Here is a 23,593-nt window from a genome sequence, read left to right as displayed (position 1 = left end):
ATGTCCCAAATGTCAAATCCTTCTTCCAAAGCATGCAGAGAAGCTAGATTTGTCTAAGAAAGTCACTGACATTTTTTTAACATGAAAAATAAATTACAAATATTTTCTCCAATTTTATTCTGGGAATAAGCTGAATCATTTAGCTGAAATTTTGCAAAATATAAAAATTTTCTACCAAGGCAGGCAGAAATTTCAGCCCAGAGTGTTATTAGTTATAGGCAATTAAAATTAGGGTCTTAGAATGGGAATAACTAGGCAACCTTAATAATAGGCAATGCAATCAGCCTTGCCTATTATAATATTTCCTACACACCAGAGTTACTCAGATACCCACTAGTCAGCTTCTTCTCCTGAAGTTTAGACATTTTTATAAAAGCATCATATTTACTTCAATTACAATAATTAATTAATCGGTACCCAACAATGAGCTACACCTTTGCACTTAATAGACTTCAAAGCACTTTCCAGAAATATCATTATCTCCATTTTGTAGATGAAGAAATTGCAGCTGAGAGAGGCTGACTGACTTCCCCAAGTCATACTGCCCGTATGTTGAGTATGTTAAGAGTTGCCAATGGAACTGTGCCTTCTGGACTTCCAGTCTTGTGCTGTATCTGCTGGCCACAATGCCTCCCTCAGATAATCTGCCAGGTTTCATATACCTTCCTTTTCTCTCCTGTTTTTACATTTTCCATCTAACGCCATTCCCTTAATGTTTTTTCCCATTCTGCTTTTTCTGAAACTTCTGTTTATAATTAGCGTGAGGAACATCGCAGATACGTGGCCAGGAGCTATGACCGCAGCACAGAGAGGAAAGAATCATGACAGTTTGTTGGGGGTTTTTTAACTGCCTCGCAGATTTTATTTTAATAAAACTTTTTGATCATCCAAGGTTCAGAAAAAAGGACTCCCTTGTCTACTTCTCCCTCTTCACATATTCTGTGCCTTGCTGGCCTGCTCTTCTTTCTCAGTTTGTCCATATTCCCTCCATACACAGCCTGGCTAAGGGATGCTTGATCCCTACTGCTCATTTTCCAAGGCTTAGTCCACTCTAAGTTTGAAATAACTTAAGTGATGTGGCTTCTTCCACTTCCCAGAAAAGATTCCTCCACAGTCTAATAGAGCTGTCTGTGAATATTTTCCTTGATCTCCAGTTTCAATGATCCCTTTGCTCAATTTCACCCCATTGCTCCTACTTAAACAGCTATGTTTTTCCTCTCTTCAGTATATATCCACCCACTATCCACAGATCTTGACAACAGCCTCCCTTAGTAACTTTTTAGCCAAGCAACAATATATATATTGTATACATATATGCATTATATACATATACGCATTTATATAGACACACACAGAGTATCTATCTTTCTGTATGTCTACCTATCTATCTTGTAATCTCTTCTCATGCATCAATCCTTCTAGGGCCTGAAAAACATTAAAAACTACAATATTATCTCTTCCTGTGTCCTCTATTTTTTCCAGGCCACGTGATTTTAACTCCCTTAATTCCTTTATAATCCATTCCTGCCAAACCTGCTTAATGAAGCAAAATAAAAGGCAGAGTAAGAGACTCCCTGGAAAGAATTGTTTCTCTCTGTCCTGCAGTTACTGATGAATGACATAAGGATCTAAGGCAGCGGTATCAGTCAATTTCACACTCCAGGTTTTCAATTTCATTTTGAGGCCAGTTTGGGTAGGGACAAATTTGAGTGTAATTAATTTAGATTTTGTGAGACAAGAAACTGCTTGGGGTTGTATGAAAGGTCTGCTGTCTTCAGAATGGAGAAACTGATCTTCTCATCTGACTGAGGATGTCACAAATTGATTTAATACTTTTGTATTTAAATAAAAAGTTGTTATAATAACCATTAAAAATAATGATGGGTCAGATCTCAAAAGGTCCCTAGGTTTTATTTAGATAAGCCCTCAGGGGTGTGGAGGTTTATCCAAATACCACCTGTCTGCAAACTCGGGATAAAAAGCAAGGAAAAGCAGCTCTTCCCAAGAGAATACCACAGCTGATCCCAAATAGGCTGGAACTGTCTATGAAACCAAACATACTTCCCACACACTTATTTCAATATTTCTTCTTCCAGCTGGAACCTAGCAGCAATGGGATTTAAAATATAGTCTAGAGAGGTTAACTGAAGTTCTTCTGACCTCAAGATAGATTTTGAGGGCTACAATTCAAGCTATGAGGGAAGGTTTAGAACTTTATGTAATCTGAAGAAACAGTGCCACAATAAAGTACAACAAAATCACAGTTGTCTTGGAAAATGAATTCCATGCTCTTGGACAGAGCAGGTTATAAGTAGCTATAAATGGCCAAGGAAAGGATACCAACTCTGCATTTTTTTATTGTGATGTGATATAGGCTAGGACAGCTTCATTATGGAGAGCTGAGCTCTGTGGCACTACCTGGATTCTCCTTGCACTCAGAGGTGTCACTGGCCAGAATTGGGCCTTTCCCATCTCTGATGGGAAGAGTTGTTATCATAATCATAATTAAATATTAGGTTCATTATTTATCAGCTAGACAGAGCTATGATTTAGGGACAAAATAAAGCAAAAGTATTTTAAGTAAAAGAAGTGGATCACACCTCAATTTAAAAGATTAAAAGACTAAAAAGGAACTGCCATTTTTTAAAATATTTTTTAAAGCTTTTTTTTTCTTGTTATTTAGTAGAACAGGTTAGGAAAGTTTTGATGAAACTCTTTCTATCAGGAAATGCAATTCCAGCAAGAATCAAATGACTCCCAAAAGCAAGTATGTTTTACTGAATTTTTGTTTTGGAGGCAGGAAAGTGAGGAATAGCTAATAATATTGAAATATCCTGCTTTTACACTCTCAAAACAAATTATTTTTATTCCCTTTTTCTATGCTTTTTGTTTCAAAATTCTGTATTTCAAAATTCTGTGCGATTGTATTTTTAGGTATAATAATAAAATGTAATGTAAAATAAAATGGAAATCAAAACAAAGTCTTCAGTTTTGTCTAAATGAACTAGGTTCATAGGAAAGTAGGGCTGGAAGGGATCTCATGAGGGCATCTAGCTCAGCCCCCTGCACTGGGCAGGATCGTGCCTGACTAAACTATCCCAGCCAAGGTTCTATCTAACCTGATGTTGACAATTTCCAGGGATTGAGATTCCACAGTTTCTTTAGGAAGGCATGAGTGCTTTGAGTCAAGCAAAATAAGCATTCTTCCAAAACTTCTTTCACAGGCAATTTTGAAATGTTCAGGTTTCATTTCTAATTAGAATGAAAACAAATTCTGAAATCTAAAAATGCTCCATGAAACAGGATTTCCATTCTCCACACAGCCCTAGCTAGCTACCTCTGAAAGTTTGAAAGTTAAAGATTTTCTTAATTACACTAACCACAGGTCCTTATTTAACCATACTATTTCTGTGTTTTCTCTTGGTTTCAGCACATGTACTGGATAGAGGGCTCCTGAAAAAAAAGCCTTTGAGTTTTAATTATACAATCCCTGTAACTTTGCCCAGTATTTTCCCTTGCATGGCATGTGCACAACTGCATTATTGTAAGGCTACTCAGAGTGAGCACTGGCAAGAGCGATATGCAGGATCTGGGATGACATACCAGGGGGCACATCTGTTCAGAAATGAGATTTGTTGGCAGTACTACAACAGTCCCCAGGGCATTTTCTGTTCCTCCTCTTTCCCCTTCCATCATTAACTGGGTTGCTTTCCCTCCTATCAAAAATAAATTATATATAATAATTAAAGACACCAGTTAGCCAAGTGGTTTGTTTTTCTGGAATGTAACTGAACCATATCTGACACAATTGTAATTGGCCCAAACCAGAATGAACAATTCATTTTCTTTTCTTTTCTTTTGTTATATTTTTCATTTCCACGAAGGTCTCTTTGCTTCTAAGTTCTGGCCAAAAGTGATAGTGGGAAATATTAAAAATTTCATGAGGAAAAGTCCCTCCTAGATTTCCTGTCTTAGGTCTGCCAGTACAAGATACCATTGTAGTTGCTTATCAGAATGAAACCTGGTTTGCAACTTTCTGCTGCAACTCATCCCTGTCAATCAGCTGCTTCCATGCTACAGCAGGACAGAATTTCTACTTAAAACCCAAATAAAGAGAAAAGAGAAACTCCACCCCCAGCACATGATTAGAGAAAGCTGTTAGGTGGAGTGAAAAAAAAACCAGTTCATATAAAACAAAAACAAAACAAGAATAAGTGAGGTTTGGGTAACAATTTTGAGAAAAGTGAGAAAATTATGGAGTTCCACAAACACAAGTTTTTTGATCCATGGTACAAGAGGTTGGATATGGTGGATTATCACCTCCATGTCACCTATTCCAAGTTAACAGATCAGTGGTAACTGAAAATTATCTCCTTCTGAGTCACGATCTTTCCAAAAGGATTCTGTGGTCTAAGTCCATTTCCTAGGTGACAGAGGTCTGAATTAAAATATTTACAGTGAGCAATAGCTGGCACCATAATGCTGATACTCATAAGAGACTGCAAGGATTGAATTGGCAGTGATAACTCAGCAAGTTTCTTACTCTTTAGGGTGGTCTCTCCACAGAAAGTTTCAGGTACATTGTACTGGTAAGAAGCTTGTACTCATGATGCCTGAGCTGTACTTGTTCCCAAAGATAAATACTGGGCTCAATATCCAAAGAGATTACTTAGCCATTTTCTTCAGTGCTAAATTATAGATGTAATGCATATATTAAAGAGGTGGAAATAGATGCATTAGCACTAAGAAAAGAAAGAATAAAAATGTATGCAAAAGACTACATATACATATATGCATACACCCACCACACAAATAGTTATAATTCCAAAAAGATCCAGTAAAAATCATTATTATATATATAAAAACAAAATTAATATAATACTAAGCATATGAATTTGAACAAAAGCCAGTCAAAATAATGCAAAAATAGAAGTCCAACAGCATAATTAACTCTGCCACATTACACTCAGGACCAGATTCTATTCCACCTATTGGGCATCTAAGTGGACTTAGGTGTCTAAGAGTGATCCTAGTCCAACCAGCTGAGGTCCTGAAAATTCACTAATGCATCTATTTGTGTAATGCAGCATTTAATATCTGACCCTTAGGGGAAGTAAGTGCTGCAGATTTAATAATCTAACCTGTCACACATAATATGCACAATGTGGTAGAGTCAACTTTTAAGTTGGAATCTTGTTGGATTTATTTTTTAATCTCCTACCGTTTGGGTTCCACACTGTCCAACTTAATGTTGCATCAAAATAAATTGTTTGTACTTGGACTCAAATTTGCTGAGCCAAAGCCATGAAATTCCAATAGCAGTAAATCAGAATTTCATATGCATCTTTTGCAAAAGAACATGGTATGAACCTTTTTTTTTTTAATGGTTAAAAAAAACCCTAAGAAACTGCACAGTTTACTTTATGCAGTTTCACAGATTTTGATCTGTGGTTTACTACAGGTGTGCATAATATAGGTGCACCATTATGGAGTTGCAAAATAAGGGTCTGGATCTCTGAAAGGCTGCATAGTTTGCCACAACTGATTTTTGTGGAAGTTAAGGACATTCAGCACCTCACAGGAAGTACAGAGCGCCTTGCAGGATCATGCCGTAACTGAACAACTCATTTAGAGTAATCTGACTAAAAAACAACCGAGATTAGACATTATCATTCAGCTGTGTGGAAATGGATCATTAAGCACTTAGTAGTATAACTTCATTATTTTTAATGAAATATAATACTGTGTGTATATTTGAACAGCTCTCTTTCTATCCCTCCCTATATTTACACACACATATATACTATTCAATTTACCAAGTAGCTCTTATCCATTAAGGATTACCCACTTATGAAGTCAACCATTTTGAGTTATGGGGTTTTTTAAAAAAAAGAATCTTCTAGATTTTTTATAAAACTGGAAACTTTAAGCTGCTCACAAACGTGCAAAAGGCAAATGAGGTAAAAAGGAATTTTGCAGAGAAAAGAGACCCCAGTCTTCATCCCCCCACAGTGTCCTGCCCACTACCAATATTTCCTGTAGAAATCAATGGGCAATGTAAAACATTAGGACCACATGTTGCCCTCCCAGGGGAAAACCCATGAGCAGGTATAATATATATATATTATATGAATATAAGTATATGACAACTTAATGAGCCAAATTCCACTACAAGTATAAATGTGCTTTAAATCCACCGACAGTGATATTGTTCACAATCAAACTATGGACCACCAAATTTAAAGCCAAGGGACCCAATTTTCCAGTGCATTGTATCTAGTGTTGTCATCTCCACCTGTGTACAGCCAGTGTAAAATGCTACCGTTCCATTCCGTTCTATATCTGTTTTTCCCTAGTTTCACTGACTGACCAAAGTGCAAGGCCATAGTGAATCAAGCCCACAGAGCTGTTGACAGATTCTCCTCTCAGATGGAAAGGGCTGGGCGGGGCCATGGTATACAGAGCTCATCAGTTGGCAAGAAAAAAAGTGTTTTTGAAAAATGTATTATTTTCATTCAAAGACTGATTAAAAAAACAAATACATTACTTGCTGAATGTTATTTGTCCAACTATAAAGCTGCTCAAATAATGAGGGGAAAAAGGGTATTTGTCATTAATTTATTCCTAACTATGCAAAAAATGGATTAATTATTCACAAGGTGAAAAATCAGTTAGTTCAAATTTCTCAGGCTAACGGAAATCATTCTAAGGAAGTGTTTCCTTAACGGCCAGCTTACATTTTCCCTCATGCAATTACATCCGATTGTGTCTTGTTATAACTGTCAGATACCTTAAAGTTGATCTGCAAAGAGAAAAAGCATGGGATTTGTCAAAAGCCACTGGCCTATAGGCTTTTTTACAGGGAGAAGCACTTGGTGCAGAAGAACGGGGCTACTATACCCTAACTCCTGTCTAAGATAGAACAGCCAAGGGCCAACTGCAGCTTATTCTGGCTGGCAGTGGCCTCAAGGGACTAAACGTATGCCACATGGAGATTGCTGGAGTATGCTGTAACTCATCCCATGCCTACCACTTTCTCTACACCTGTGCCACATGAGAGTCAGTGCTGGGTCCAGCTATGTTGACTCTGCCAGATGACAGCTCTCCTAAGCTAGGGGAAATATCAGCAGGCCAGAACTGGCTGCACTCCCACCCCTTTACTGTGATCACAGGGATTCTGGCCAACTGGAGGGAAGGTTAGAGGGGGGAGCTGTTTGCTTTCTGCAGTAGAAATTCAAGTTTTATCTTTGCTGAAATGCAGTTTGTTGACTGAGAAACTAGTGGAATTAGAATAACAAAACAAAATGAAAGATATGCTAAATGGAAATGAAAAAGGATCATTAGTCAGACTGGTCTGTCCTGCGGTTTTGTTTGCTTGTTAATACCTATTTAACTCCAATAAGTAATTAATGTTTTGGAAAGAGGGTGGCTTTATTAAACCTTCGCTCCTCACCCTCTTTCAATTAAGATGTGAGAGGTCACAGTAACCATCCCTGAGACCTCCCAAAGGAACGGGACCCCTCCCAGCCAAACCCTGAAATTTCTAAGGTAAAATAAAGGGTGGGGGGAAATCTTTAAAAAAATCACAACTTTAAAGAGTTCTTCATGCTTTACAAAGAAAAAAAAAGTATTGAAATCCCCTTCCGCAGCATATCCCTTTCCACAGCTCTTCTCTCCTTGGTCTTTGTATACTTCAGATAATTCTGCACAGATCATATGCTCCTCTTAGCTGTAATGCAACCATGCTACATATATTTGGTTCTTTTAATTTTTTCTTGAAGCAAATCTCTCCAGCCCCATAACCACTTGGCCACCTGATAGGTTATTTCTCAGTATATGAAGCGTAACCCTTCAGATTCATCATGGAAGAAAGCTCATTTCTACCTTGTCTGCCATGATCATGGAGGAGCCTCCATGGATGCCCAGGATGGGTGTGAGGGTCTGGGCAGAAATGAAGTCCAGGATCTGGGCAATGGCTTCCTGGTCTGTGTCATCAGCAAACACCACACCTTGAATCTTCCGGTCTGACATGAGGTCACAGATGCGAGTGATGATGCTCTTGGGGTCTGTCTCATTCATGGCCACCAGTTCGACCCGGGGCACCACTGAGAGGTGATGGAAGTCATCTTTCTCGTGGGCATCCTTGATGGCCACTTCGTCTGAGGTACCCACAAGAATGACAGCAACACCAATGCTGGGGTGGCTCTTCTGGGCACGCGCCCCACCACCCGTCGTTGCTAGGACTGCCAACACCAGCCAAAACTGTGGAGAATAGCACTCTGCCCTGGGCCTCATCTTCAGCTCTTACACTCCCTAAAAAAAAAGAGAGAAGAGAGAAGGAAAGAGAAAGTGATTAACCAACAAATCCATTCAGCAATCATCCTTCAAGGCAGATCATTGATCCATGGGGTGCAAAAGCCCCACTTCTAGTCAGACTTTTGGTCCATGCTGGTGTCCAGTACCTGGGCTTAGTCCAAACTCCACAAAAAATCAACAAGAGTCTCTCCATTAATTTCAGTGGGCTTTGGATGAAACCATCCAGGAGCAACCTTTGTTTAAGAGTTCAGAGGAAGACAGAGGTAGGAAGAGAGAAGAAAGAGAGTGAAAAGTTAAAGGGATTCAGCAAAGAATACACAACTTGTCATCACTAAGGCCTGGTTTTACCTTAGACTCAAGCCAACAGAAATAGGAAATTATTGTCCTCTCATGGCTATTCAGCTGCCTTTATGAAACAAGGTGGTGCTGACAGCCCTGTGTCTGTGCATATGTCTCCAGCACAAAAGCTATTGTCACACACTTACCACCAGTTTTCCCTTTGGGCAGTATTAAGCTGAGAGGCCAAAGACTGACTGAAAATCTCTTGGAGGCAGAACTCCCCTCTCAACTCACTGTGCGGCCTCCACCCTTCCCCACAGATGTAAGTCATGTCACACTGGCAGGGACAGGGCATGTGAGTATGGCCACGGTAACTACACCTAAGCCATTTTGTAGGAGTGGAAACACAATTCATCAGCATGGCTCATAGTACAGATGGCCAATTATGCATTGCTATATAGCACATGGGAGACTCTTCCTCCTAAACTCATTTAGGGGCCATCTTTAGCCTGAAGTATAAAACCCATTGTCCCTTATAAATGTTCATTGCCAGGTGGTGTAACTGCAGATCTTCCTGTGAGCCACAACCTGAAAATGTCAACTTCTTTTTTTAAACATAACAGTTAGAAATGGGAAAGACCTATCAGGTCATCAGTTCAACCCCTGGCTGCGTCAGATGGCTCCCTGCAGGACAGTTGATAGTTTATTCAGTCTTGCTTTAATAAGACTTAACATTTATATCATGCCTTTCATTTTCAAAGCCCTTTAAAAACTTTAACTAACTAATCTTCATAATACCTCTTTGAGGTATTATCATCATCACTTTACAGATCTGGAAACCAAAGCACTGTGTTTAATCTATGACTAGCCTACAACCACCAAGGAAACAAAGGCTCGCTGAAATTAGAACTCAAGCACTCCTGGTTCTCAGGCCCGTACCCAGCTCAAGAGACCATTTCACTCTCTGAAAGGAGCTTTATGCATTTCAAATTATGGAAGGCTGTTCATTAAATGGATGGATCTCATGAAGCTATTCATCTTAATAATCCATTCTGCAACAGTGACTTAAATGATAGCTATACCAGAATTTCCTTTCAGCGACACCAGCTGTCATCATCTTGTTCTTGTGTTGCAGAGAAGATAAAATAGAAGTAACCAACTGGATATCCCTGTACTGGTCATTACTTAACATACTTCTATCAAACCTCCTTCCCTCTCCAGGTGCACAGACAGTTTATCCATAACAGCAGCAATGAGACTGACAGGACCTTGGAGAAGGTTGAAAACAATCCAGCTTTTTGTTCTGTTGCCCTGCATGGAGTCAATACCTGATTACAGAACACTGTTGCTTGTGTGGTCAACTCATGACTAGTTTTCTACTTGTACTGTTTAGAACTATTTTCTCCTGATAATGCTTAGAAGAAAGTTTAAGTTCAGTTCATGGTCTCTTATTTCCAGGCCAGACAGAGAGTACACACACTGCATTAATACCATCAGATAAATAAATAGATAATAAATATTCACAGAAGGAACCAAATCTACTTATAGACTGAAAGGACTGTGGGGATGAAATTTCAATCGATTCCAGCCTTTCTTCTGGATTCTCTTTCTCAGAACAAGCTCACAGGGAAAACCAAGAGACTTTGAGAGTTTGGCAAAATGAACAGTGAGCTCCACTGCAGCAGGATGGTTATCCTCCAATTATGAGTCACTAAATTAGATTCCTTCACAGTGAAATGTGATCCCCACTACTGCGACGCTTTATTAACTTTAATACACTTTCCACTCTCTCATTCTCACTCTCTCACTTTAGTGTTATATTTGCTCTCTTTCAAATATGTCTCCTGTGATCTCTCTGTTTATTCTCACATTGGATATTACACTTGATTAGGCAATAGATATTTGTGATGCTCACAGAACAGAATCTGGTTTTACAGGGGCCCTGTTTTACACTATGTATATATCAAAGAGCTTTACAAAGCACTGGATTGGACACTAGCAATGCAGGAACTATGCTGACAAATGTGATAGCTGTTCTGCATTCATACCCAACAACAAACTTGTTTTGTCAAAATGGGAGGTGGGGGCACCTCTTATATAGTTCATCGTTTCATAGTTTCATAGTTGGTAGGTTTGGAAGGGACCTGAGCAGATCATCAAGTCCGACCCCCTGCCATGGCAGGAAAGTACTGGGGTCAAACGATCCCAGCAAGGTGTTTATCTAGCCTCCTCTTAAAGAGCAGCGTTTTTCAACCTTTTTAACCAAATGTACCCCTTCTGCCTCAAAGTTTCAGCTCAAGTACCCCTTTATATTTTTTCTTTGTTTTAAGGGGGCAGATAGAGGCCCCCATGGTGATGGAGGGAGTGGGGTAGGGGCAGGGGCAGCACAGCTGGGGCGGAGTGAGGGATGGAGCCTTGAGAGCGGTTCATCCAGAAGGGGGGGGGGGGGGGGAAGTCCGGGGTGCACATGCCTCCCAGATCTGTACACGGGGTGGAGACAGTTGCTGCTGCAGGCTGGACTCTGCACCCCACTACCCCAAGACGCGATGTGCCTGCTGCAGCCGGGCAGGCAGGGGACAGACACACACACACAAAGACACGGACACAGACATAAGCACACACGCAGACAGACATGTGGAGATGCGCGCACACACACACACCAGCAGGTAAGTGTGGGGGGGAAGGGGCGGGGGAGAGGGAAGGGGCTGGGGGAGCAGATCAAGGGTGGGGGGAAGCGTGTCTCTGTGCCTGCTCCCAGGAGCAGGGCCGGGGGGACGAGGGCAGCAGAGCACCCCTGCGGGACACATACATGCCACTCGGCTGGCCAGGGAGGAGCGGGACTAGTACGCAGCAGCTGCCACATCCACATGCCACTGCTGCCACACCGCTTTGCCATGGCCAGTTGCATGTGTGGCTCTGTGGGCTGCTGACAGGCAGCGCACAAGGTGCAAGGTGCATTAGCAGCCCACAGAGTCACACATGTCACCAGCTGCATGAAAGCAGTGCAGGGCATGGCAGCACCAGCAGCATGGGACAGTGGCAGTTGCTGTATGCAAGCCCTGTCCTCCCCCCCACAGCCAGCCAGGCAATGCATCTGCAGCCCACAGAGGGGCACCCACTGCCCTCGCCCCCTCTCCCCCCGCCACTACTCCTGGGAGCAGGCACAGACAGCAAGCTGAGGTAGGAAACGAGGAGATGCCGTGGTGTGCTGTGTGGGGCTGGCGGCTCCTGGCATGCACCTCTCTTTCCCCCTCCCCCAAGTAAGAAGCAAAGTATGGGAAGGCGCCAGGAGAGAGGCTGCCACCATGTCCCAGGGCATACTCCATCCCTGCCCACCCACCCACCCACCCACCTACCCATGCGTACCCACCATGTCCTTTTTAAGTACCCCTGGGGGTATGCGTACCCCCGGTTGACAATCCCTGAACTAAGGCAATCACTAACTTCCATCTGAATGAGCCAGGCAAAAAGGAACTCATGCCCACATCCCTAAGGTCCTGAGGTTTCACTGCACTTAGCGTCGCAACAATTAACCCAAGGGTTTCAAACAGCTGGCCCATGAGCTGGATCCCGCGCACAAAGCCATGTCATCTGGTTCACAGGGCTCCTAGAGGGGTCAGAAATTCAGGGGCATAGCAAGTGGGAATGGAGGCCAATGCCAAAATCTAGGGTATGAAGCCCCACCGGGGGGTAGAGGGTGTCAACAGTGGGGTCAGAAAGACAAATGCATTAACCCCCACACCCAGATCCACCCCTGGGGTCTGATGAGTTTGACAGCCCTGGTCTAAGCCATAGGCAACCTGCCATCCGGTGGAATATTCAGCCCTGGACTAAATGCCCAGCCTTCCCAACTGATACATGAAGATAGTCAGGTGCCTAAGAAAGGAATTTTCAGAAGACTGCCATTGGCCTGAGTTAACTATGTGGCAAGTGCTGAGAAGAAGGGTGGGGAGAGAAAGGGGGCTACCTGACTCACAGGCCAGAGACAGGTACCATCCTCTGCTCATAATCTTCAGCCATAGACCTTCTCCTTGTGGTGTGAAGGAGACAGAGGCCGCCTCCACATGTTACAGGTATTGCACAATTGACTGATTAATTGCACAGTTACTTAAGTCAAGCTACACATGCAAAGTAGCTATCACATGATAAAATGCTCCAATGAGCTATAAAATTAGACCTTGAAAATGTGTACTAAGTTTATAGCTGGTTGCTATAGAGCTCTAATTTGCATGTGTAGCAGGGTCTCGCCTGCAGCCAGGAGCCCTGGCAGCTGACAGGGCTCCCAGCCACAGGGGTGCATCATGCCCAATCTGAAACCTTAGGGCTCTGGGGATCATGGCTGTCATGATTTCTAGGGCTCCAGGGTACATGAAACCCCTAGGCTCTAGGGATTGAGACAGCTGTGATCCTTAAGGTTTGTGAGGGTCATGAAAACCCTGAGACCTAGGGATCACAGTTGCCTCAATCCCCAGGTCTTGGGGATTTCACAGACCCCTCAGTCCTAGAAATCATAGCTGCCTTCATCCCCAGGGCTCAGGGATTTCACACACCCCCGAGCCTGGAAGACTCCAGCTGCTGTGATCCCCCAGACCCAGGGGTGCATGGGGCATCCTGCAGCTGAGACCCCCGCAGCTGAGAGGGCTCCAAGTAGCAGAAGCTTGCTTCTTGCTGGTTCTGGGGCAGTCCGGGATGGGGTTCCCACTGGACCAGTGATAAGGCATGATGGGATCTAAAGCTTAATCCCACAATCAAACCTCCTGCCATGCATGTGTAGCATGGCAGGAGGCACAATTGCATGAATCACGCAGTAGATCCCATCACACCTTTACCTGCATGTGTACAAGGGGCCAGAGACACATGCAGTCATACCATGATTTGTCATTGAGCTCCTCACCAGAAACAGTCTCATCTTTATTACAGTCCCTCTAATACACCCTGTCTAGTAGGTGTGAGGGACCGGGACTCTGTGATTATAAACACACTCCTGGCATTATTATTGTTATTTATAATAATATATCCCACCCTAACTAGAAATGCTCAGGACAGCTTGCAATAAATAAGGAACAGGCCACAAATAAGAAACAAGAGTAGGCTCCCCAAACAACACCCCAAAACATGAAAACTGCACCTTATCTCCCCAGTTCCACGTTCTGCCTTGCATCCATAAAAGTAAATTCTCCAGTCTTTCATAGCAGTCCCAACTTCTTCCCACTCCCCTCACCCCACAAGCCGACACACTCCCACTCCACTCCTCCATACTCAGGGCCAATCCCTCCCCGCTTTCCCAATGTCCCTCCCAAGCCTGCAGCCCCCTCTCCTACAGGTCTGCAGCTATGCTCCAAAACATATAACTCCTTGTCCTCCCCACAACAAACATAACATTAAATTCAAAGGAACCATTACAAAGAGACAACAGAAAGACCCTCTGGCCCCACCAAAGGGCAACACCAAAAGGCATGCTTGAAAGTAGTCCATTGGGGCACCCTGAGGCAGCACATCCTAGGTATGTGCCCAGGGAGAGCTGCCAGCTCTCCACCCCCTCCAGAATGACTGGGTCCTTCTCCTTCATTTTGGGTGGCCAAAATGGCAGGACAGCCATTCAGAAAGCTAATGCCACATCTGAAACCCTCCCTCTCTCTGCATCCTGCTCACACTCAATCTCTTTCTCATGTTTACCTTATGTTTCCCTGTTCTCCTGTCTTGTGAGGATGTTTTGCAGCCCCTTCAGTTGGCTATGGTCTACCTCCAACACTCCTAATGCAAAGGCTGGCAGGTAACTATGTTAGGCATGTTCTGAGCACACCTATGGGCCCTGCTGGGAAGAAAGGTGGGGGACTACCTAATTTGTTTGTTGTGCTCAGAGTCTCAGAAGTTTTGGCTTCAGTTAGGCTCATTAGCTGTCGGGTGACATCAGCACTTAGGGTGCTTTGCAAATGTCAACCCACAGAAACTCAGGAGCCGACACAATCACATGGTATCTGAAGAGAAGCTCTGAAAATGTTAGTGGTGCCTAAATTAAATATTCTGGCACCTAGTAAGCACCTTAAGAATATGGACCTAAAAAGCTTATAGGCTACTACTCAGAACTGTAAGGTCTGATACCTCATAATCACTCAGGCTACAAGAGGGACAAGACAGACACCAGTCTCCCTTCCAATGGGCAAGACATTTGTTTCTAGCCAAACTTAATAAAGTAGACAGCACCATACCTAGAGACTCCTGGTGGCCCCGGCAGAACTTTTAGTATCGGGCATCCCATTGCCAGAGATAATGATAATAATAATCATTATTTTCACTATTCTCAGGCCCCCTTTCTGTCCAGGCCCTGGGTGGCCACCTGGTTCGCCCATGCCTGTGTCCAGCCCTGAAGACACTGCAATGAAAGCCTTTCATGTAATTCACAGTCATACCTGAACTCACTGGGAGGGGAATTTGGGTGGGGAGGAAGAGATGTGTTAGGTTCTTTTGGGTGTTTGAGGCCTGCACTACTGGGCTCATGGTACTAAACAGAACTGGTTAATGATCACAAAACCAGTGCTCTTAGACGTTTGGTCAAATTCTAAAGATTGTTTGGTTGTCTGTTTGTAGCCTTTACAATCTAATCTTCATGTGAATTAGTTCTCTTCACAGAAAAGTTAGGATCAAGGATACTACTCATGCTAACACCCCTATTCACACATGACTAGAAGTGTTTAAGAATAAATAAGAATATTCCTTAGCAATTATTCACAATTTTGTTTCAAAATAAAGTTTAAGCCATCTAATCAAGAAGCAAAAACAAAAGGAATGGTTCATGGCCAACATCGCTGGTGAAATCTTTTCACAGACAAATCAGTGAATACTTAACAATAACAAACATAGGCACAGAAATTAGGACTGATTCACATGTTTAAAAAGGGCCCGTTTGTTAAATAGAATATTGACAGGTACTATATTTTCTCATATACAAAACATCTCAGAATATAATACGCATGTCTTTTTTGAAAGGCAGAATTTAGAAAAGTAGTTTTTTCAAAAAGTATGGCTGCATAGAGCAAGGACAGAGCCTAATCTTCAGGTGACTCACCCTCTTCTTCCTGGTTAACTAAATTTGAAACCCTAGCTGCAGCTGAAGATTGATCTCCATAGGTAGATCCATGATTTTGAAAAGACCTAAAGAGTTTCCAACGCTGTGAAAAAGGAAGAAAGAGACCATGAGCAGATACCAGAGGGCAAACTTGCCCAAATAAAGGTTAGCTTAATTAGTGGAACATCAAGACCATTAAAAAGGAGAGATGATCATGAATATCCTTGGAGTGAAGAACAATGAGATGTTAAATCAACTGACTTTGTCAGTTGGCTGAATAATAAGAATAGCTTTTCAGGTGACAAGGAATGAAAAATAGCATTAATACTTCTGATAAAGTTTCTTTAAAACTTTTTATCTGTAAATTATTTGCTATATACAGTATCCAGTGTAAATCAAGTGTTTTGGGCCACATTTGTGGTTTTGCCACTACTAAGCAAAGTACCTATCCCAAACATAACTTCAGCCCAATAAAACCATTTATACATCACCACAAATTCATATGTTATCTTTATATCTCTTTCTCTGAGATATCTAATATGCAATAGTGTGAACAGGGCCATCCCTAGGGTACAGCGAATCAGGGCAACTGCCTCGGGCCCCACACTTTGAGTGGCCCTTTTGGAGCCAGGCAGTGGCCATGGTCCTGCCCACAGGGCCCATCTGGTGCTGGCGGCTCTGCCCCATGCCACAGAAGAAGTGCGGAGACCACCCTCCCAGATGCAGGGGAGACCCAGCCCATTCCCCACCTTTGCAGGGGTCCCACAGGCCCTGCACGGTGTTAATGGGGCCCCGCACTGGCTGATTTGCCCTGAGTAAATTTGCCCTGAGTAGGGTCGGCCCTGGGTGTGAGATAATGATTTCATAGGTGTGTGGCAGGGCACTGCTGGTGGCTGCCACTTTAAGGACTGAGTCAAGCAGCCATCAGGTGCTTGATTGCTGCAGCCATTTTAGAATTCTGGCCACCTATATAAACAGAGTAGTTCACTGCTGGCAGGCCAGATAGAAACATTCCCTGGCTGAAAAGCTGTATGAAACATCTTGAAGGTAAGGGCAGGAGCTTAAGGGAATGGTTTGGAGGCTCCTGGTCCTGGACGCACTAAAACTGCATCCTACTGGGAGTGGATAACCTGGTGGAGCTCCCACTGTCACGGAAGCCCCCAGGAAATTCCATGCCACTACCACCCTGGTAAAAGGTGGGTTGGGGTGCCTTAACCCCTAGCCCCCACAACACTGTGGATATAAGGGGGCCAAGCATGTCTATGGCCACCTTAGCCCAAAGAAGGTATAAGACCCAGATGGGGCCAGGCATGGCTATGGCCACCTGAGCCCCCACCAGGGAGGTAAGCCCTTTAGCCCCAGTGAGGGGGTAGAGATGAGGAGCCCCAGTGAGGGGGAAACCAGAGGCTGGGAGCCCAATATGTGTGTATGAGTGTGTATAGAGTTGCCCCGGGAGGGGCCAGGTCAAGCTTGGACCTGGTCAAGTAATTGGCTGGCCACTACCCCAGTGAGGGCCATGGGAGAGGCCCAAAAGATTGTACATCTGCCACCCAAGGCACGCACTAGGTAAAGCCTATGGCCAAAGGGGCCTGCTCAGAGAGGGAGCAAGGCAGTATAAATTGGCAATGTGTAAAAGAGATCCCGTGAGAGGGGGCAGAGTGTGAGAGGCCTTACTGAGAGGAGGGCAGTATGAATGTGTTGTGTCTGAGGCCTGACAACGAGGGCTAAGCTTGGTTTGGCTGTAGGCTGGGAGCACTGTCTTATCTGGATGCTATCTGCAAGGCTTAGGCTGTGGTGTAGGGGAGGAACAGAGCCGCAGATAGTGCCCCCTGGCATCAGGATAAGAATGGGAAGCCTCCTGCCTAATTAACATCATAATTATGTATCATCAAGGCATGGCAGGAGAGGAGGTGGGCAGTTGACCCAGAAACAGATGGGCAGACCAATGACAGACTGGCCCTGAGAGCACCCCGTTATAAGGCGCATGCATGCATGCACACGTCTACATATGTGTGTGTACATACACATACCTGTAAAATAATTTTATGTATATACTCTTAGTTCATTCTCCATTAAAATGCTCTTGTCCTTGTAGTGGAACGTAGCATCAATTTAGCATTGCATAACAACATTACACAATCATTGTTAGAAGAGGAAGTGAAGAATAATTTCTCCAATTGAAATTGCAAGGAGAATGTAGGTAGGCAGAAAGTAATTTCTCAGATTGGAATTTGGCCACAGGCCAGGGCTAACACTTAAGTGCCACTGGAGCTTTGACATTGTATTTTATTAAATGGATTATATCTAAGATGACTATTAATCAAAAATTATAAGACAAAATACAACTGAGTGATTTATAGGTATTTCTATATGGCATTTCAAAATATTGTATAGATTAAAGCACATAAACTCTTTCTGTTGAGAAGGAAGATGACTCAGTGAAGGATGCCCCTCTGCTCTGTAAGCCTACCTGAGAGCACAGTGCCTGCTGGTAGGGTGACAGTTTAAAGGACATTTCCTGGGAAATTATGTAATTTCATGGTCAGAAAGAAAAGCATCATCTGTTCAACTGCTGCTGTCACTTCCTATAGAACCTTGCATTTCCTTTGGAAGTCTCAAGTTCAGGTGCTTTCTAGAGCCTGCCCTGTTGATAATTGCTGAAAAGGTCACAGTCCCAGGTAGTATGACTTAAAAAATCATTATCTTAACTCCATTGCTAATTTCTGAATCAAAACTATGCTAATTCCTGGCTATGACCTAATTCCTCATTATAAACCAGGTTCTCTTGCTAACCATAACCCTCAGGTCCAATAAAAACTCCCAAAACTACAAACCATCCTCAGCCACTCCTTTAGCAGTAAATCTACCTCAAACCTTAACTTATGCTAGCCCAGAGTATAAACCAATCACCAGTCACGATCAGGTAGAAATACGTCTCACCACAGGTATAGTAAAACAAAGTAGAATCATTATACAAGTTCCTAAGCACTCATGGCACAGCCTTGCCAGATTCCAGTGAATCTGCAAATTCTGCTAAATACCTTGTCACACAATAACATGACATTATTCTGGCACATGTCCACGAGGGACCAGCAGGGGAGATTATGCTTAGGGGCAACCAACATGGGTTCATTAGAGGCAGGTCCTGTCAGACCAACCTGGTGACCTTCTACGACCGGGTCACCAAATCCTTAGACGCAGGGGTAGCAGTGGATATAGTCTTTCTGGACTTTCGGAAGGCCTTCGACACTGTCTCTCATCCCATTCTCATTAAAAATTGGGGGACTGTGGTGTCGACACCTACAGAGTCAAATGGGTTGCCAACTGGCCGCGCCCAGAGAGTGGACGGGTCATTTTCGACCTGGAGGGATGTGGGCAGTGGGGCTCTGCAGGGCTTGGTCCTTGGGCCTGCACTGTTCAACATCTTCATCAGTGACTTGGACGAGGGGGTAAAAAGCACCCTGTTCAAATTTGCTGATGACACTAAGATGTGGGGGGATGTGGGCACACTGGAAGGGAGGAATAGGCTACAATCGGACCTAGACAGGTTGCAGGGGTGGGCGGACGAGAATAGGATGGGGCTCAACACTGACAAGTGCAAGGTGATTCACCTGTGGAGGAAAAACCAGCACCATACCTACAGGCTGGGGAACTCCCTTCTTGTCAGTGCAGAGGCAGAAAAGGATCTTGGAGTCATTACTGATGCCATGATGAACATGGGCTAGCAGTGTGAGGATGCAGTCAGGAAGGCCAACCATACCTTGTCCTGCATCCACAGATGCATCTCAACCAGGTCCAAGAAGGTGATACTCACCCTCTATGCGGCACTGATCAGGCCACAGCTGGAGTACTGCATCCAGTTCTAGGCGCCGCACTTCAAGAGGGATGTGGACAACATGGAGAGGGTCCAGAGGAGGGCCACTCGCATGATCGGGGGCAGCAGGACTGGCCCTACGAGGAGAGGTTACAGGACCTGAACCTGTTCAGCCTCAAGTCATTGCAAGTCCCCTGGCACAACTTTATGAGCACTCGTGGTGCTCTGGTGAGGTACCGGAGGACTGGAAGAGGGCCAACGTGATCCCCATCTTCAAAAAAGGCAGGAAGGAGGACCCGGGAAACTATAGGCCGGTTAGTCTCACCTCGATCCTAGGCAAGCTGTTCGAGAAAATTATGCTGGCACACATCCAGGAGGGGCCAGCAGGGGACTACATGCTTAGGGGCAACCAACATGGGTTCATCAGTAGCAGATCCTGTCAGACCAACCTGGTAGCCTTTTATGATCAGATCACCAGATCATTAGATGCAGGGGTAGCAGTGGATATAATCTTCCTGGACTTCCAGAAGGCTTTTGACACTGTCTCTCACCCTGTTCTCATTAAGAAACTGTGGGGCTGTGGTGTAGACACACACACAGTCAAATGGGTCGCCAACTGGCTGGTGGGCTGCACCCAGAGGGTGGTAGTGGATGGGTCCTTCTCAACCTGGAAGGACGTGGGCAGTGGGGCTCCGCAGGGCTCGGTCCTCGGGCCCGCACTGTTCAACATCTTCATCAGTGACTTGGACGAGGGGGTAAAAAGCACCCTGTTCAAATTTGCTGATGACACTAAGATGTGGGGGGACATGGGCACATTGGAAGGATGCAGCAGGCTACAATCAGACCTAGACAGGTTACAAGGGTGGGCAGACGAGAATAGGATGGGTTTCAACACAGACAAGTGCAAGGTGATGCACCTTGGGAGGAACAACCGGCACCATACCTACAGTTTAGGGAACTCTCCCCTTGTCAGCACGGAGGCGGAAAGGGATCTGGGGGTCATCATTGACTCCAAGATGAACATGGGCCGGCAGTGTGGAGAGGCAGTAAGGAAGATCAACCGCACCTTGGCATGCATCCACAGATGCATCTCAAGCAGGTCCAAGGAGGTGATCCTCCCCCTCTATGCGGCACTGGTCAGGCCACAGCTGGAGTACTGCATCCAGTTCTGGGCGCCACACTTCAAGAGGGATGTTGTCAGCATGGAGAGGGTCCAGAGGAGGGCCACTCGTATGATCAGGGGACAGCAGGGCAGGCCCTATGAGGAGAGGCTACGGGACCTGAACCTGTTCAGCCTCCAGAAGAGAAGGCTGAGGGGGGATCTTGTGGCCTGTTATAAATTAGTCAGGGGGGGATCAGCAGGCATTGGGGGAGTCACTGTTCCCCCGTGCACCGCCAGGAGTGACCAGGAATAACGGTCACAAGCTGGCAGAGGGTAGGTTTAGGTTAGATATCAGGAGGCGCTACTTCATGGTCAGGGCGGCTAGGGTCTGGAACCAGCTTCCAAGAGAAGTGGTGCAGGCTCCTACCCTGGGGGTGTTTAAGAGGAGGTTAGATGAACATCTTGCTGGGGTCATTTGACCCCAGTATTCTTTCCTGCCATGGCAGGGGGTCGGACTAGATGATCTGCTCAGGTACCTTCCGACCCTAGAAACTATGAAACTATGAAACTATAAGGCAAGGCTGAGGGGGGGATCTAGTGGCCTGTTACAAACTAGTAAGAGGGGACCAGCAGGCATTGGGGGAGTCCCTGTTCCCCCAAGCACTACCAGGAGTGACTAGAAATAACGGTCACAAGCTGGCAGAGGGTAAATTCAGATTAGACATCAGGAGGTGCTACTGTACTGTCAGGACGGCTAGGATCTGGAACCAACTTCCAAGCAAAGTGGTGCTGGCTCCTAACTTGCGGGTCTTTAAGACAAGGCTAGACAATCACCTTGCTGTGGTCGTTTGACCCTAGTGCTCTTTCCTGCCATGGCAGGGGGTCGGACTTAATGATCTGCTCAGGTCCCTTCTGACCCTACTAACTATAAAACTATGAAACTATGAAAGAGAAAAAGGAATATCCTCCTCTGTAGCATCTGGTATTAAGAATAACTGAGGCCAGGCTACTGAATTAGGAGACCATTAGTATGTCCATGTAGTGAGGGAAACTTGATACTACTCAAGCCACTGAGCTGTTTCGGATTAGAAATCTTGGCATCTCTAGATTAAAGAAGAGCCTTATTTCTGGTTACCTGGTGGGGGGAAAAAAAGAAACTTGGCTATATTTATATTTCTGTTTAGCTGTCTCCCAGATGAATTAAAAGAGTTCAGCAGATCTCTGGGGAGAAAAGAGCAAAACTAGTGGGATACACTAAGCCATCATTTCTGAAAAGTGGGGTTTAAGTCATAAATCATGTTATGTGGCACTCAGGTTTGAAACAGAAGGAAGATGCAAGTCAAGAATGAGATCCATTGGCAAAGCTGTGTGAGCACAAGTCTAGAATAGCAGCAGATGGTGTAAGTCAGGATAAGCAAGACTATGCATGCAGCCCAGTTCTGGGATAGCTGGGCATGCCATGAGCACTGAAATGCATTAATAGAAATATGGAGAGCTTGGGGCTAAAAGAAGCAAGATTGCTCTCAGGGACAGTGATGACTTGATATTGTGAATAGCCACAGCTCTGCCTCTGCTTGCCTAATATTTCATCCCTAAATGTCCTCTACTTCTCCCGATACCCTAATCTCTGACAATCCATTTCACCTTTGTGTTCCTCTGATCTCTTTCCCATCTCCTTCTGTCCCTTTTCTCAGGCTGGAACAGCCTTCTATACTCATGCTTCTCTCACCCCTTCAAAACCATCCTCAAAACCAACCTTTTTTGTAGTCAGATCCCCTCTGCAGACCTCCCCCAAAAATATAAAGCATTAACAAGCTGCATATCTTGCATAACAAGGATCACAGGCTGCTCACTGGTCTAACCATTGTCTTGCTGTATCACCATTCAATCCCTCTGTCTCTGTCATCCCTTATGCTTTTGTTGGTGGTGTTATTATTATTAATCATTTACATGACAGTAGTCCCTTGATCAGGATCAGACCCCAATTGTTCCAGGCCCTTTATAGAGATGAAGACAGAGTCCCAGCCGCAAAGACCATTGTGCTTAATTTAGGTAGTAACCTATTCAGGGAAAGCATAAGGCATTTTTTATTTGTCTCTGAGGTGCATATGTGCTTTGGGTGCTGAAAAAAATGAAATTAAGAAAAATAAAGAATAATATTAACATATTCAGTTGGTGAGAAACCAAAGCAGCAGAGGCAAGTGACATCCAAAAGTGACATGTAGTGTTGTGTGCAAGATTTCTTCAGGACAACAATCAGAATCATTCAAAGAGTCAGGTGAACTCTCCCCAGGCCATGTTTGTAACTGTAGAAGAGAACTGGTGCAATTTCATTTATTTTAACCATTTCTGAAACCCAGTTACATTCTGACCATGTTGTACAAATGTTCTTTTACAAGAATAATAAAAACAGTCTTATCAAAATGGTTCTTTTCTCTCCTCCATCAGTCTTTTTTTTCTCTCTCTCTCTTACGCTTTCTCCCTTTTGCCATTTGACATCCCATTGCATTTTAATGCAGTGTTTTTTCTTCCCTTCTTCTCTTTTTCCTGTGTCTCTCTCTCAAATATGGCTTTCTCTTTAGCATGCTATTTTTTTATTTTCATTTTTCTTTCTCTACTGTTGAATGCTTTATGGATTCAACCCCAAACTCAGCGAAGTCCATGGACTTCAGCTATTTTTGTACTGGACCCAGTGTTCACTGTTATTGATTCACTGTTTCTTTTTTTGTTTTCTACCACTCCCTTCTCTACAAAGTTATAGGTGAGCCAAAGCCATGAACTTGGAATTCAAATTCAAACTCCCACAGGGAGTCACAGGCAGACTGTGGTGTCAACAGATCTGGGCAAACCCTACTGGGGTATTAGAAGGGAGAGTCTTATCTGGTCCAGGAACTCAAAAAAAAAAGTCCTCAAATATTGGTCCCACAGTATGATCTGTTCAGCTCAGTTCTTGCTCCTACAGCAGCAGCATGAGGCTGTTGGTGCTGCCAGAGGGCAAACTCCCCAGCAGGATCAC

The 23,593-nt window shown here is 44.1% G+C and overlaps 1 protein-coding gene across 1 annotated transcript in view; it reads right to left on the bottom strand.

Annotated features, from left to right (window-relative positions):
• Positions 1–23,593, bottom strand: part of LOC149865968 (glutamate receptor ionotropic, NMDA 2B-like) — a 120,179-nt gene that overhangs the window by 54,464 nt on the left and 42,122 nt on the right. Inside the window, exon 2 of the mRNA XM_090042754.1 lies at positions 7,885–8,313. Coding sequence (XP_089898880.1) covers positions 7,885–8,295 — 411 coding nt within the window. The 5' untranslated portion in view covers positions 8,296–8,313. The remainder of the gene's footprint in view (positions 1–7,884; positions 8,314–23,593) is intronic.

The sequence above is a fragment of the Crocodylus siamensis genome, chromosome 4 (genome assembly GCF_052110815.1).
Source record: "Crocodylus siamensis isolate JL-2025a chromosome 4, ASM5211081v1, whole genome shotgun sequence".
Taxonomy (NCBI): Eukaryota; Metazoa; Chordata; order Crocodylia; family Crocodylidae; genus Crocodylus; species Crocodylus siamensis.
This window is presented reverse-complemented; position numbering and strand designations above follow the sequence as displayed.